Source organism: Sceloporus occidentalis, unplaced genomic scaffold (assembly GCF_023333645.1).
Source record: "Sceloporus occidentalis isolate IW3139 unplaced genomic scaffold, rSceOcc1.0.p SCAF_18, whole genome shotgun sequence".
Lineage (NCBI taxonomy): Eukaryota > Metazoa > Chordata > Lepidosauria > Squamata > Phrynosomatidae > Sceloporus > Sceloporus occidentalis.
Window position 1 is genome coordinate 8,665,576 of NW_028316998.1, and position 16,790 is coordinate 8,682,365.

Below are 16,790 nucleotides of genomic sequence, written 5' to 3' on the forward strand. Positions count from 1 at the left end.
ATTCATATAACCAAAACCTCTCATTTATATTATGTTTATATATTTGTTGCCAACTTTATTAGGGTGAGAAGCGCAGACAGTATTTTGTTTTTTGTAATAATGATCAATACCTATTGCTATTTCTTACAAGGCCATATCTTCTGCTCTTTATTCATTATGATGTTATATCGGTGAAAGACCTAGGATGCAAGGACAAGTGAACTGTGCTGTCTCATGGAATCTAGGTCTCACAATACTTTTTCTCTCTATGGGCTCTAGAATTAAGTTCATTGGGATTGTAACGGGCCAGAGCAGGATACATACTGATATGTAGGCATCCATTGGCTCCTAATAAATTCTCCCCTAACAAATTAAGGATTGAACCCAACAGTGCCCCATCCAGGCCTGCTAGATGAACATGCCAGTATACTAAAAGGCACAGCGAAGGTTAGAAGTCCTTCAATTTTTTTTTATTAAATGGAACAGTTAGAAAAAAAAAATGACATACCGGTAATTGATGAAAATGAAATGTGAAATTCGATTGAAAATTAATTTCTAAAAAAAACCAAAAGTAACACATTTGCCTGCTGTCTTTAGTAAGAAACAAGATTACTGTCTCTGAAAGATGGTCAAATAAATGCATACAAGAAGTTATGCCAGGCATAGACATTGTATTGTCTGCAATAAATATGAAAGCAAAGGCTCCAGTAGTCTGAGCAGGTAATAAACCAGATATGGCACTGGACAGACTTAGTCGACCAAGCGATTATTATCAGCTGTCAAATTTTATGTTTTTCAGAATTTTAATCAAGGCTAGTAGTAAATTCCCCTCATCATTTCACTTGTAACAGGCTGTAGTTTTTTTTTAAATGCTATTTCATAGTGGCTATTGGATGTAGGACAGATGTTCTTATTGCGTGCTGGAGGCGACATGATAGGAAGTGATGTATTCTCTCGAGATTTGTGATAGACATTTAACCGAGGCTAGCAGCAGATGCATGATTGTGATCGTTTTGGTAGTATAAACTCCGTGAGCCATACACTGCATTATGTTTTCCAGAACTGGATTGCCTGTAACGACGTCTACGGACTTATAACATTTTGTTTGTGTATTGGTATATGTTACTAGTACGCATACTGGTCTAGGCTTTTCTGCTACTGGTTCCCAATAATTATCCTTTTCCTGTTTGAAGCTTCGCCACTCTTCCGATAGTTAATGCTCAGTGACACATTGCTACTAGAGCTTGAAGGCTAGGTTGGGGGAAATATACCATGCTTCAATAATGCATAAAATTAAAGTGACAGGTGATAAAAGGTCGAGTGTTTGCTGTCCAGATTGATTGCAGTTAAAATATGGATGGTAAGGAGGCGGACACATTCTCACTCAACATTTGTTCACTTTTATTTTGGAGAGAATGTTCTCTATTATGTGTCTTTTAAGATTCAGTTTAACAACTTGCATGGTATATAAATAGCTTATAAATTGTGCAAGCTCCTTATTTGTGTGTTTCACAATAACGATCCAGCTTTACAGCATCTAAGGTGTACTTGAAGGACCATTACTTTGTCCGTAGGGGAAGTGGGCCTAGATGCCTTCATATGCACACTCGTATTGTGTTGAGCTGTAATCTATATATTTAAGTCAAACTGCAGCTGATAACATTTTTAACAATGGTGTGTTTTAACATCATATGATTGTGTTTAGCTACAAGTTATCAGAATATACATTGTGTGCTGTCCATAAAGCAGGCCTTCACACCAAGTGGACACTGATCTGTCTTTTGTACGTCCTTGTTAATATAATTGGAAGTAATGATGTTTTATTATAGTTTTCATTCTTTAATTATTCGGTGGGCCCCGAGAAGTACCATGCAAGCAGCTATCATAAAATAATTTGATGTCTTTCTGAGGATGGGGTGGTAGTGGGTCTCCATGCATCTCTGTATTGTTGAGGGTTTTACTACATCACATAAAGCTGTTTACTCTGAAATGAGGCATGGTTCATTTATGAAGAATTTAAGCAAACTAAACTCTGCAATTTACTCCAGACAACACAGTTTCCTGTACACGACACTTAGCATTCAAAAGAAATCAATTATACTGTCTGGCATGGACTACAGAACAACAGTTATGTTTTGCTTTGTCTAAAATGTTGGTGAGATTCCGCTATGGGAAGTGTCCTGTTAAAGGGACACTCCAACCATCATATGCAATCAAAGGTATGGAGGGATTGGGCAAATTTCCCCCATATGTATTTACGTCTTTACCTGCCCCCTCCCGTGTAGGAGATGTGCTCAGATGAATTTAATTGGATATGGTATACTTACTGCCAGTGGGCTCCAGCTCTGGCTCAACAGGACTGTATTCAGTGTACATGTGCATGAAACATTCCCATTGATTTCAAAAGGGCGCTTAAAGCATCGGACCGTGGAGGAGGAGGGAAGCTGCAGAGCTGCTGCATAGGGTGTTTATAACATATATTCTTCTGTGGTGGGGCTGTCAGGGAACTTTAATGCGACCAAGAGGAATTGGTGCTGTTTTGAAGACTAGGATGGTCATACCACATATTTGGTTGAGCTTTTTGTTCTGTTCACTCGCTTTGAATTTTGTTAAATGATAATAAAAAAAGATATATATTAAATAAATATAAATATAAATATTAAATTTTGAAAGCATTCTCACTTTAAATTCTTTTTTCACACCTACCTAAAATGTAACTGTATGAAAACACAAATACCGTATTGGCTCGGATATAGGCCGCACCCGAATATAGGCCGCACCCTAAAAGTTAGGTGCTTTTTTAAAGAAAAAAAGTTTCTGCCCCCCCCGAGATATGCTGCCACTCTGTCCCAAAGATGTACCCCCCCCGAGATATGCTGCCACTCTACCCCCCCAAGATATGCTGCCACTCTACCCCCCCGAGATATGCTGCCACTCTACCCCCCCGAAATATGCTGCCACTCTGTCCCCCCCCAAGATATGCTGCCACTCTAAGCCCCCTGAGATATGCTGCCACTCTGTCCCCAAGATGTCCCCCCCCCACCAGACTTACTCCACGGGGTCTTGCGGGGGACATCTACGCATAACGCGTATTCAACTTCCGGTGCCGGCACTTCCGCCGTGGGAAGTACCGGCAAGAAAGATTGTTCGCGCAGACGTTCACTGGCAGCGGCGATGCAATCATAAACAACCTCCGCTGCCGGCACGTCTGCAAGATGTGCTTTAAAATCTCCCTTGCCGGGACTCCCCTCGTGGGAATTCCCGGCAAGGGAGATTGTTAAAGCACATCGAGCAGACGTACCAGCAGCGGAAGCTGTTTACGCGCATCGCCGCTGCCGGTGAACGTCTGCACGATGCGCTTAGACAACCTCCCGTGCTGGCAGGGGAGGCTGAGTGTATCAGAGAGTAGGATGCAGGTCCCCTGCACCGCTGCGGGGGATCTGTATCCTAACCCCGCTGCCTGCCCAGCGCCCGGGACTGCCTGGGCGCTAGACCCCGAATATAGGCCGCACCCCCACTTTAAAGACTTAAAATGGGGGAAAAAAGTGCGGCCTATATTCGGGCCAATACGGTACATACTATGGGGAAATACTGTATATATTTGATATTTTCTTTTTTTTCTCATGATGTTCCTTTCCTCCAAGTTATCGTTGCTGTTAATTTATTTAGAGAGCCTTTGTAATGGTGGAGTTAGGAGAACATAAATAATAGAAAAGTGACTAGATAATGAAAATGAATTAGATAATGTTGGATCTGCCACAGGTCTCGGCTTCCATTACTCTAAATACCTTCGAAATATTTATGCTTTCTGACAATGAAATGTTCAAGTTTCAATAGGTGAAGCTGTGACAATTCCACTTTGAAAAGAATATGCCGGAGAATGAGTTGGCTTGTATTACTAACATCGAAATGAAATACCCAGCTGTTTAATAGTTAATGTTAATTAATACAATTAAACCCCTTGGCTGCTCACTGTGACTCATTACAGAAGAGGTGGATTACTCTGCCTTTCCTGATGTCAGCAGACCTTCTCATTCAAGATAAATATGTCACTATGCAAAAAAAGCTGTTTTTGGATTTTCTCCAAACAACATACTATAATAAATGAATTTTGCTAAATATCTTTGCTGAAAAGACAGTAACACTATATTCTTGATTTATGGGACCTGGGAATTATTGTTTATAGGGTAGATTTGACCTGTACTCTCTCTTCTCGCATACTTGGCATTGAAATAGTATACAGTATGTCCATTATCACAATTTAGGACTGTCTTATCCTAAAGAGAGTACGGCACAGTGTCTTGTGCATTAGTAATACGTCTCTATAATAGACTGATCCGATAGAAAGCTGAACACTTAAATATTAAACAGCTTGTTAGAATTTACTCAGTGGGTGCTTCAACTAGGTAACATAACACCTTTCCTGGGCCCTGATGTTAACCATATTGGACGTCTTGTCTAGTTTTGCAATCAACAGTGATACAATTCCAAGGGCACATAGTGAAATGCGCTCAAACTTTAGTTTTTCAAATAAAATCACTGCATGTCTAAGCAGATAAAAGCAACTCCCCCAGCCAATTGAGATCAAAGTATTTGAACAATTAGATTTAATTAAGCCTAAACAAACAGTAAAAATGTGTCCAGATCCCCTTGATACAGACTTGATACTCATAGAAGACGACAACCTTCACAAATATATTTAATTATTATTTATTGTTTTATATAGCGCCATCAAATTCCGTAGCGCTGTACAATGGGTGGACAGGAAACAACAAGTAGTATGTAACCTAACAATTTGACTTACAGAGACAACAGGTGAGGAGGGCCATGCTCAAACGAGTAACAATCTAGAGATGTACAACCATAATTGAGTAGGGGGACAGGGGCATGCTGGGATAGATCATCATTTTAGTAAATTTAAGCAGCATACAGAGAGGTTACAATGTTTACTATAAATGTAATGTCTATTAGTGGCATCAGAAATACTTGTTGATAAATTACTTTAGAATTTTTGTTTCAAAAAAACCTTTTTTATATTTAAATGTATTATATAAAGGTTATATATTGCCTTTTATATTGGCGGAGCTTCACCTTGTGCCTTCTTTATCTTAACTGTAGGATTAGCCACTTGTTTAATCCCTGCTTCAAAACTCGATTTCTCTTTTGCTGAAGTTTGCAGGTTTTTTAAGAGCATTCGCAAAAGTTGTGAAAAAGATTCTTATGGAGGCAAATAAGGTAAGGGCTGATAAATCGACCTGACTGTAAAATGTACAGCCCTATGGTCCCTCAGATCATTATATATGTGACCTGCAACTTCACAAATTACCGGAATCAGGGAGCCACAGGTAATAAAAATGGCTTCTAATATCTTTAAGCATTCAAAATGGGTTTACATGTACTTATTCACTGGACCCTACCAAATCTCATTAGCTCCAACATTCTCTAACTAATTTATAGCCTTACTCTAGACCTAAATGCAAACATTAGCCTTAATAACATTTATTTTAACATGTACACAGAATTCTGGTTTAATGATTGTATTATGCTGCATTAAGACAAAAGGAATACTTTTCTTGACCAGGCCAACAAAATCAACAATTTTCACATTTAATTTAGCTGTTTGTATGGTTTTATCCTTTATATTTCTTATTCTTGCCATTGTGTTATTTAAGAACTGGATATTTTTTCAGATAAAGTGACATTGGTTCCCTAGTCTGTTCTTCAGTTTTTAGTATTTATGATCTGTTCTGAGTCTTTTTACTGTGAATTGCACATTTTCATTACTTGAAGCCATCTGGTCCGTGCTGCTCATTTTTTATGTGTGTAAAAATAGAAGTGAATTTTGGATCCTGTTCTATTGCTTCTCTCAGCAATCATTCTTGGTCATGATATTGAAATTACTTATTTTGCTCTATTTCTTAAAAGTACATGGAAAATCCCCAGTATTAACAATTGTCAGGATACATTATTCCTACTTTCTCCATCAAACACTGCTTATTATATTTCTAATAAATCTGGTCTAGTTCCAAAACATGTCCATTTTTATTATGAACTGTTGACATGAACTGTAAGGATTTCTGTACATACTCAAGTAGAAATGTAGATGCCAATTCTTGGAGACTTCTCTGCTTAATTCTATACAGATTGAGTTCTGCATCTCCTGTTGAAAGTGAAAGACAAGTTTAAAACACCTATCATATACGTCTCTTGACCTACCATGTAACCCATTCTTGTGTAAGGTGAGGGTATCCCAAATCTTGTGTAGATTAAGCACAGTTCTTAGTGTTCATATTCATGATATTTTTGAGACACTGATATTAATTGATTAAACTGTTACCCATTCCTGTAAATGTGATACACGTAGACTAAACTTATTTTCCTATCAATTGAGATTGAGATTGAGAGTTGACTGGAAAGTAATGTCATGTGATTCCATGAACTATATATTCAACAATCAGATTTGCTTGCAACCAATGGAAACATAAAATAAAGTCCATAATACTCAATTAACTGACACTACTTTCATTATTCCAATGTTGATGAGCCCGGCTGAGCAAGTCACCAGGCTCAAGTCCAACTTGAGCCAACACCGTTCACCCAACTATAAAAAATAAAAAAGTGGTGTTCAGAACACTGTTAAATGGGTACAAAATGAGTACTACATCAGATAAATATCTGCTCTCTTCAGCAGTTTCAGTCTAATGTAGTTACCAGTAGTCTCATTGAATACCACTCATTAATATAAGCAATTTGTTTCCTGCGCATCTCATGATCCAATTATGCGTCTTTTGTGTAGCAGGTGAACTGCTTTTGTTGGTTTGAGGAGGAAGAGCAGATGTTGACAAAACATGTTCTATCATACGTTTGAGTGGACGCAGCTGCACAGGCTTCTTGTATGAAGAGATTTAATGTTAATACAAGGGATGAACAGTCTAGACCTCAGTATTGAAGTTTTTCGGAATTACTCTGAATCTCATATATTGGTTTTTGTACATACACCGATGTCTGTAAATAATGGTATTTCACGTGAAATTGACTAGCTTACCTCAATTTATCTACTGATGAACAAGTGCATTTCTACTCAGAACCAGCAGATAAGAGCCTACTGATGTCCCAACCACACTGATGGGCAATTAGATATAAGACTCAGGAGAAGAATTTGGCTACAGGTGCTATTATAGCAAACTTATTCTACAATCTCAGTTAACCCAGCGGTATATTTTTTTTTTAATTTTAAAATTATAAATCTCTAAAACAATTACATTGATATTGCAGGTGACAAAGCACCAGCTGTAGTTAGTTTTGGGAATGTATTAATACAAAATGTGTAAAAGAACTTTAGTATTTTAAATGAAAAAGTTGACAAAAATAGTAGAAGTGCCAAACCAAACAAATTATTTTAAATAGGTAGATTTAAAGATTGGTTTTCAAAATGTATTCAGAAATAGGTAAGTATGAGTGATGTGTGCGAGCTTGTGAACTATATTATATCTTGTTCCAGTAGCACGGTTGAATTGTGCAGGACATTTGTACTATAAAGTATATATGCTTCTTTGGAATATAGCTTGATTTTGTAGTTTGTCAGTTTCCCATGCAGAAGTCTCACCAACTAATGCATATCAAAATACTTTTAAGCACTTTAGTAAGCATTTACTAAAGTAAAAAAAAAACAAAAAAAAATATATATATATAAATATATATTTTAACTTACGGAGGAACTGATTGGTGGTTATAATACCGTGCATCAGAAGATGTGATCAGCTGCATGGCAAATTGAGGTTGATGGTAAGGGACAGACGAATATTGCCACTGGTGATGACTTAAAGGGAAATTTGGGGAATTTAAAGGGAGCACTCGGCTATCATATGCCTTAAAGCTTTTAAGCTTTAATCCCTATTCCTTCTTTGAAAACAGAATATATTTCTGTTGCGTGTTCCATTTCGATGTGTACAATGGTTTCAGGTAGCATGATTTATGTAAAAGTCAAATGGCAAAAACAAGACTGAGTTCTTTATGGCAGTACTAAGATTCCTGGAATTCTTGTGTGTCAGATCCTTTATATTCATTAATCTCACTAGGTAACTGAGGTGATATGGTAGCAGAGATGAAATAGTCAGTGCTTTTTGGGCATGAGCTATGATGGACATACGTATCCCATTGCTAGCCTTGAAATAAGTAGCCAGATATTTGTGCAACAAATAACACAATTAACTGTTTCACTTTAAAGATACATTTGAAAATTATGTGTTAAGTGAGTTCATCTCAAAAGTGATTTCTACTGAAAAGGGTAGGGATGCTGAGTCAATTTTAATATGGTTTTAATGGTAGAATTTAATAGATGTTTAAGTAGAAAGTGCTACTTGTAGGAGGTTCACAAGATCAGGGCCCTCATCCCCTTACATGCAAGAAATCTTAACATGTTGTTTTTTTTATGTTTTTTCTTTTTTTTTTTTTTGTGTTATTGTTAATATTCATTCTCCACTATTGTAATAGTATGTTAGTTTTACATTACAAACTTTGCATATTCTCATGTAATGAGCTAAATGTTTCCACACCCTGATATCATTATGTATTATGAGGGGCTAGGCTCTTTTACTGCAAGGGGAGCCGAGCTTACCCTATATAAAGCATAGTTAAATCAGAGACTTTTAAGTTAGAAAGGGACACCTTAGTCTCCCTGACAGCTCCATATAGTAAAGTACTCAGTGAGTGCATTCTTCCGAAACAGAAAAACCGAACACTTGCCTGAAGTAGAAACCGCATCTCTACAGCTGTCCTCCTCTGTTGTCTGACAATCAAGTTTATCACATGCATGTGATAAATATGATCTATTTTTCACTACCATTCAAAGGAAAGAAAAATCTCCCTACTTATTATATTGTTATCTGTATTTTCCATCAACTCTTGAAACTTAGTGAATATGCAAATTGTTTTGTGAGTGTTAACGCACAAGGGCAGTAGACTCTATGAAGCCGGAAAAGTCTCATTAGCCCTTAGCTCGACTGACCACTCGACTTCTTAGTGAATAGAAACTATTATATTTTTTCACGTACACATCCTTATGTTTAAATCCAGAGTGCTACCTCTGTGTCACTTTCAAATACACAGGTTTTTGTTTTTATTTAGTATTTAGTGATGCAATAGTATGTATACAACTCTGTAGCATGCAACTGTTGTTCTAGCGCATTATGCTGTGATGTTGGACTGTGTATCATGTAACTAAATATTATAATCATGTAACTAAATATTATAATAAAATCCCTAGTTGAAGGACCTTGAATTAATAACTGCCTAAGCATGTAATAAAAATAAATGGCTTTTTATGCAGACTCGCTTATGCTCCACAAAGCAAAAAATCTCTGAACACATACAAAGAACGAAGGTCACATAGCAGCAATAAAACACAACGTGAATGCATGTTCTTCCGACTGGTATACCAGTGTGAAGAGGTGTTCTAGCTGATAAGCGCTTGACGTCACCATAGGTTTAGTTACAAACTATTCTGTTAAGGTAGATTGTTCTCTCTTAATATAATAATTGTCTGGAATTCATTGCTTGGGGGTTAAGCATAGCCAAAGGGATTAAAAGGCGGTAATAACTGTAATAACATTTTGTGTCATGCACAGTTGTGGTGGTGTTTCAAAATGGCTTCCTGGAGTATGGAGTGCAATATAGGTTTAGGGTCTAAGAAGTAGAACAAGGTTTAGGTTGTGAGTACGAGGTTAAGGATGACAAAAACAGGCAAGGAGAAGAGTCTGAATTAGAAGTCAGGTATGTTTATTAATGGTTTGTTTGGTACCTCTGTATAGGTACCACTATACATTATATATATATGTATGTATATGTAATGCATTGTGTGCACACACTACCATTTATTATATCAACTATGCAACAGCCTCTCTGTGTACCTTTAAACCTATTCCGATGAAGCTAAGCAGTTTATGATTATTCCATTTTTTGCTTTTCTTTACATTTGTATTATGCCCTGAATGTGTGACCAAGACAAACCTTAGCTATTGTTGTTAAGTGACATTTTGATGTATGGAATAATACGGGGCAAAGTCTTTACAGATAGAATTGTAAACAAAGCAATGTATCTCCACCTTCTGCATGAGAGGATTGGCTTAACACTATATAACACTAAGACAAGTCTCACGTAGAAGAATGAGTATTAAATGTTGTTACTATAGATCTGTTCAAACCGCGTAGGCTTTTTTTGTTGTTGTTTGTGTCGGTGATGTGATTGATAGTGACGCAGATAAACGAAAAATCTGTAGGTTTGTTTTGTTTTTTTACGTTTGTTCCTGAATCCATTAGCATAGCTAACTTCCATTGTCTAGCATGAAATAAAAGGCAATTTGGAATAGTGAAGAAGATGAGTGTTCTAGCTTAGTAAACCACTGATTTAACATGTTCCCTAATACCAACAGCACAGCAGAGTGATTTGAATAAACAAATGATATGTGTGGCACTGGGAGTAAAGGAGATTGGAAGTATTGCTTCAGTCTTTTAGCTCTTCAATGGATGATTAAGATCAGAGATGAAAGGTAATGATAGATGTCCTTTGCAGCCACTGCAAAAATTACAAACAAAGCAGCATGTGCCTTTTGAGTAAGTGTGGACTCCTTAATCTGATTTTCTGTTGTCTTCCAAAGAAAGCTTATTTACGTCTTTTTTTGTTTTGTTTTTTAATAACGACTTTAGTGCCTCGGGACTTCCTAATGAAGCATGGAAACATAGCACTTTACCAATAATTGCCAAGTGGTTTTCCCCAGCCTGCAAATAAACATAAAATATATAACTATTCTTCTGTATGTAAGAAACCCTTTTTTGCGCATCCTTTTTTATTTGTTTTTGTACAGCAGATTTTCTCTCGTTGTGGCAGTTTCCGTGAGTTTTCGCAAATAGGATGTCTGTAACAGCTATATAGTGACTTCTGATATTAATTTAGGTTTGTTATCTTGGTCCAATCAACTAGATATATTGTCCTAATTGTCAACAGTAGACTCTGAGACCATATGACTACACATCTGTGGTGAAGAAGACTGCATGGGTAGAACGTCATTAGCACAAGACCACCCTATAATGACAAAATTAAGATCTGCAGCTGAACAAAGTGAAACAATGTAAAACAAATCCTGGTTCTCTTCAATGTGCCACTGAATTAATGTATACAAGACTCCATTTCTTTAAGTGTGATTGTCATAGAGAAGTAGTGAAGAAGAGAGGAGCCAGGCACTGATTTGACTGTTTACAACTAGTTTAATGATGTGGTGGTATACAAGTAGATGTGATCTAAAAATGCAACATTGTTAGTATTCTTCTTCCTACTCTGCTTGTTTTAACAGACTTGTAACTAAACGCTGCTTTAGAAACTCCTACTATTATTGAATGCCCAAGCCTCTTTTTCCAGGCACACAATTGTCACATGACACAAACAGGCGCTGATAGGATATTGCCATAGAAACGGAAAGCACTTCTGAGGTTGTTTTTATGTGTCTAACCCTTTAAAAGAAAATAATAAAGGGACATAACTGATAAGGGTTATTTTCTTAACATACTAGAGTGCAATTGATGCTTTGTTTGAGTGGAACAACACCATGCTTTCTATATGGTCGACTTTTATATTAGCACAGCTGGTCCGCTGATGAATGGTACGGTCCAGTTAACAAGCACATGCCATTGGTTGGTATGGTGACACAATCACTTCTAAAACGTTTGTGCCGGAATAACCTTTTATGCATAACTAGATTGGAGAGCCAGCTGTAATGCAGAATATGCCACACTGAGCCAGACATTGAAAGTCTGTCTTGAGGGCCAAAATGCCAAGTCAGGTGGAGCACTTTTATCAAGTCAGCTCCACCTTGCAATTCCTTTCTCTGAACTAGGCCAAGTCCCTGCCGGCCCATGCAGCTAGATGCACAACCTCTACTGTATCCCAGCAGCTCTACTTGTCACTATGACTCTTTGACACAATATGATGCTGTTTATTATTACTGGCCACATTGATTACTGCATCTCTTTGTGTTATTTGATAAAACATTTAAATTATTATTACCTTTGCTTATTCCCAATCAAATATATCAATTGATAAGTTCTGCATTTGTCAATACGTGCTTTGAATATGGCATATGAGTTTATATGCAGGGCCAATATAAAGAGCTCTTCAGTGACCTGTTCATTAACAGAAATGTACAAAGAGCAAGAGGTCACCCTCTGAGACTGGAAGAGCGGAGATTTCATAGATGACAGGATTCTTTACAGTGAGGACAATAAAGGTATGGAATTCACTGCCTAGGGAGGTGGTGTTATCAAATACACTAGATGCCTCCAAAAGGGGTCTGGATATTTTTTTAGAGAGGCATGACATACAGGGCTATAAATATAATTCATATTTTAAAGCTTCTTGATCCAAGGAGAAATCCGATTGCCTTTTGGAGTCGAGAAGGAATATTTTTCCCTGATGGCAGAATTCGAAGTAGCTTAAGTAGGGTTTTTTTTTTAATCAAGAGTAGGAAGTTTAGGTAGAAGGGTTGAACTTGATGGACTTTTTTCAACCTTATGTACTATGTCTATATGTAAGTAATTCTACTTGGTCTTCCTGGATGTCTATTAAAGGTTTTCCCTGTCCTTGAGATAAATCTCTTGGTTTGTTTCATTACATCCATTTTTATTCTGCGTTGCATGCCACGCTTAATCTTGGCATCATAGAATAATAGTAGTTTGCATCTGATTTATAGTATCTCTTGGCTATTCTGACACAAATGATTTTCAGGACGTATCACTAAGATCTGGTGACATAAAAACAAAGTAGCTACGTGTCAACAAAGCCGATTGACTAAAGAAGAAAAACGCACAGATCTGGAATGTGCTCGTTACTTAAGGAAATCCATTATTATGAAATTATGATAGGTGAATGCTACTGCAGTAAACTGAATAATTGAATGTGTTAACTCTGTTCAGAGAAATCCATTCTAATTTAGAATTCAAAGTAACACTGTGAACTAATACATTACAGGAAGGACAGAAATGGAAATGTAAACACTGCAGACAAGTTTAACAAATGGTCACAAAGCATTGAAAATCAGTGAAAGTACTCTGTTCTTAGGAAAACTGTGATTCATCTAGCTAATCTTGGACTTCCGCAGTGACTGTTAAAACACAGTTTCTTAATATAATTTTTTTTTTTAGTATTGCAAAGCACCATGGGCTTTCATGATCACCTTACACCAGCAGTGTCTATTATATTCACTCTTTTAATAAAGAGATCCTGAAAATCTTAAAAGGGCTAATCGAAGCGAGTGCTTTGTCTTCAATGTAGTTGTCCTTTTAAGATGAGCCAACAGCATTTGACACTTACAATGCAGAGTTTAAAAAAATGTTTAAAGAGTTATTTGGTGCAGAGTGGTCGAAGTGGACCAATAATTTTATTGGTCTCTATGGTGGTTCTATTTTAGAGGACATACAATACAGTGGAGCTAGTTGATTTTATTCTAGGAGTACATTTGCCACTGCCAACATTAGCTGATTGGTTCAACCCCTTCTTGGCCTGGACTGTTTTATTTTTATTTGTTAGAACATTGGTGTTGGTATTTGAACACAAGTGAACCATGAGCTGCTTATAACTTTACAGACGCTGATCTTGATTTTTTTTTTTTATCTTTTAGATAACAACACTTATCAACCATAAAGAAAAACCAAAGAAATCAGAGAAGACTTTGCAGGCAATTCAGCGGGTTGGCCAGGCTGTCAATCAAGCTGTGGCGAGGTTTGTAACTGTGGGAGAAACGATAGGCAATGAAAACCGTGAGCTGAAAGAGGAAATGACCTTTGCCTGCATTGAGGCCAGACGAGCAGGTAAGTAATTGCTGAACATGTGTAAGCGATTCAAGTTGAAAGCTTGAAAAGTGGCCTTATCACCATGACAACCTATTGAATAGGCCAGTCAGGAGGAGCTTTGGACACAGTGATATCCTCTACCAACACAGTGCCTAATAAGCAGTCAAGCTCTCCCATATGGTAGGGCCAGCTCTGATCAAGCAACTAGTCTTATGGAAGATAACTGTACATGACATATATTGTGATTGCACTTTTCTTTGTTACTGGACTAATGTCCTACATTCCTCATTTAGAAGTATTTGCACGGTATTCTAATCCACAGTTAAAAAATACATCATGTTTAGCAAGAATGCCCCAGATTATAAAATTCCACCGAAAAGAACCACCAAGGCAAGCAGTAACTTGAGAGCACTAAATATACATTTCTTTCCTAACAATTATACCGTAAAGCATCTTTTTCCTTTAGCATCTTAAGAAAATGCATTATCATCATTACGTAGGTAAAACAATGTTGAAATGGACATTGTTTTCATTGCTTCATGAATCAAAGTATGTGTTACAATAGAAGCCCACGTTCTGTAATCAACGTTGATATTTTCCATGCTGGTGGAATAATGGATTGATTTGAAAGGCTCATCTGTTTCTTTTGTACGCAGGCATCTCTAAGAATATTTATGTTTAAGAAAAAGTATTTACTTTAGAAGAATCATGTAAATATATAAAAAATGTGGTCTGTATCAAGCGAGTAGCATTTGCAAGCAGGACAGAAATCCATCTTTCATTCACCTAACTAAAACTACATTAACCACATTTGTTTTTAAGCACATGTAGGGGTATTGTAAACGAGCCTGTACCTCAACTTAAGTTTGGTATGGGAATCATGAGACAGTAGCTGGCATCTTAACCGCTACGGTAGTACCTCTACTGTACTTCAAAACGGACTTCTTTACAAGCAACAAGTGAATGTGACCAAGTAAAGTCAAGATGTATAATATGTCTACCTGAGAAAGCCTGATTTGATATAGTGCCCTACCTCTGATAAACATTAGATGGTTGGCTTTATTTCCCTAAATATATACATATCTATCTGAGACCCAGCAGTTTCTCATTTGAAAATCATCTGTTTCCCACCACGGTTGAAATTTAAGTCTTGTTGGGTGTTTGATGCAAGGCATAATACACAATTTATTTCAGTATGTATTCAGTCTTGATAGGGACCCAACTGCTCTTGCGTTGGAATAAAAGTGGTGGGTCTTGTTTTCTTTATGCATTGAGTTGGGTAAATGTCTTACCCATGCAATTCTGCTCCTGTGTCCTTGACAAGTGTGGACAGGTCCTCTTGAATATGCATCTCCGTTAATGACAAAGCACAGACATGTCCTGTGCTAGCCTGACACTCCACGGAGCCCTAGATAAGGTGCTATATGTGCAGGTGGACCATGCTCCGCCAAGCACCTTTGGCCCTAGGCAGGTACCTTGGTTGTCTTGTGCATGAGTTGGTTTTGAACATCCTTTTTCATTTTGCACGTCTTCTGCTCTCGTACATCTCTGCGTTACACTATTGGCTAGACTGGGATACTGGGCAGGCTGCCTTACGCCAGCTGTGTGTATCATGTGGACAACTGCTAAGAACAAGATGTTTACAGTTTAATTTAGTTTGCCAAAATTTGGCAGGTGTTATCAAACATCTTGTTCTTTTTGATGGTACGGTAGCCAGCAGACATCCCAATGCTGAATAAATTAAAGAGAATGGTATAATTAGCAGAAGCATTGGCATCAGTGTTGATTAGAGGATAGTTTTTTTAATTCACCCAATCATCCATATTTATTTGTAACCACATTATCAGTTTTCATTCAGATGTAGATCATTCAGATCAGAATTCCAGGAAATTCTAACCAATAGCCAGTTCATCAAGTTGCTATTATTCTGTTGCAACTATCCCAGTGTCATGTTATTTAAGGTAAGTTCGTTTTTGGAAAAATCCTCCATATAGTTTGTGTTATGTGTTGGTTTTAAAGGCCCCAAGCAGAGACGAAACTTAGACATTGTAGACCTGAATGTATTAGGCATGTGCTAAAGACAAACATAACGAGGAATATACTGTGTAACCAGGGCAGAGTCACTGTAAGACTGGGCCAGTGCATAGAAGTAAACTTGACCACGAATTGTACTGTTGCCAGTGGATCCTGAACTGTGTATCAGACCTCTGGCCTTGACTTTCGTTCCTGCCTTTCCCGTGTTCTGATGTCGCAAGTCCTGCTCCGATATACCCGACCTTGGCCTGCCTTGACTAAGATTCTCCCTTGATCTTCTGCACAACAGCTGATATCAGCTCTGCACTGATACCTACCCTGACTCGATATACCTGGGGTGATGGTGATACTACGCGTTCTAGGGTGAAGAGGCCCAACAAACAGTCCAATTAATTAAATGCAAATAATAGTATCCTATTAGCCTGTATGTTCTAGAGAGCACCTTTTGTTCCTGCATGTTTAAATATGTTCTTATGTATGACTGTACAGTGTCACGAAATATGTTAGCACTTCTAAGTTGTAATGCATCAGATCTCTGTCTAAACCACTTCAATATGTACGCTTCCCAGTGATCATATGGTTAATTCACAACTTTTTGCCTCTAGTTCTGCAAATACCATTATGAATGGTGATGTATATGCTTTACGCCGCATTGTCATGTAGCTGCAAACCCTAGACTTCAGGCTGCCGCATTCCCTAAATAACTTAGAGGTCTGCCGACTGTATTGACCTGTGTTCACTTTCTCTCATCCACGACAGGCAGGGTGTCAGTCAGTATTTCATACAATAACAATCCCTTTTTTTTATTTGAAAGCCTCCCACTGCTTCAATGGCCTCGGGGTGGATTTTCTTTCCAGGCTGCATGCCAACACTGGTCATATTTTGTGGATTACATTGTTTTGGCTTGTTTTGTGTATGACAGGATGACGTGCGGGAAT

At 37.6% G+C, this 16,790-nt stretch overlaps 1 protein-coding gene across 1 annotated transcript in view; it reads left to right on the top strand.

Annotated features, from left to right (window-relative positions):
• The window catches only part of CTNNAL1 (catenin alpha like 1), a 103,183-nt gene that overhangs the window by 43,152 nt on the left and 43,241 nt on the right, over positions 1–16,790 (top strand). The window contains exon 2 of the mRNA XM_089482275.1: positions 13,647–13,836. Within this exon, the coding sequence (XP_089338401.1) occupies positions 13,647–13,836 (190 nt within the window). The remainder of the gene's footprint in view (positions 1–13,646; positions 13,837–16,790) is intronic.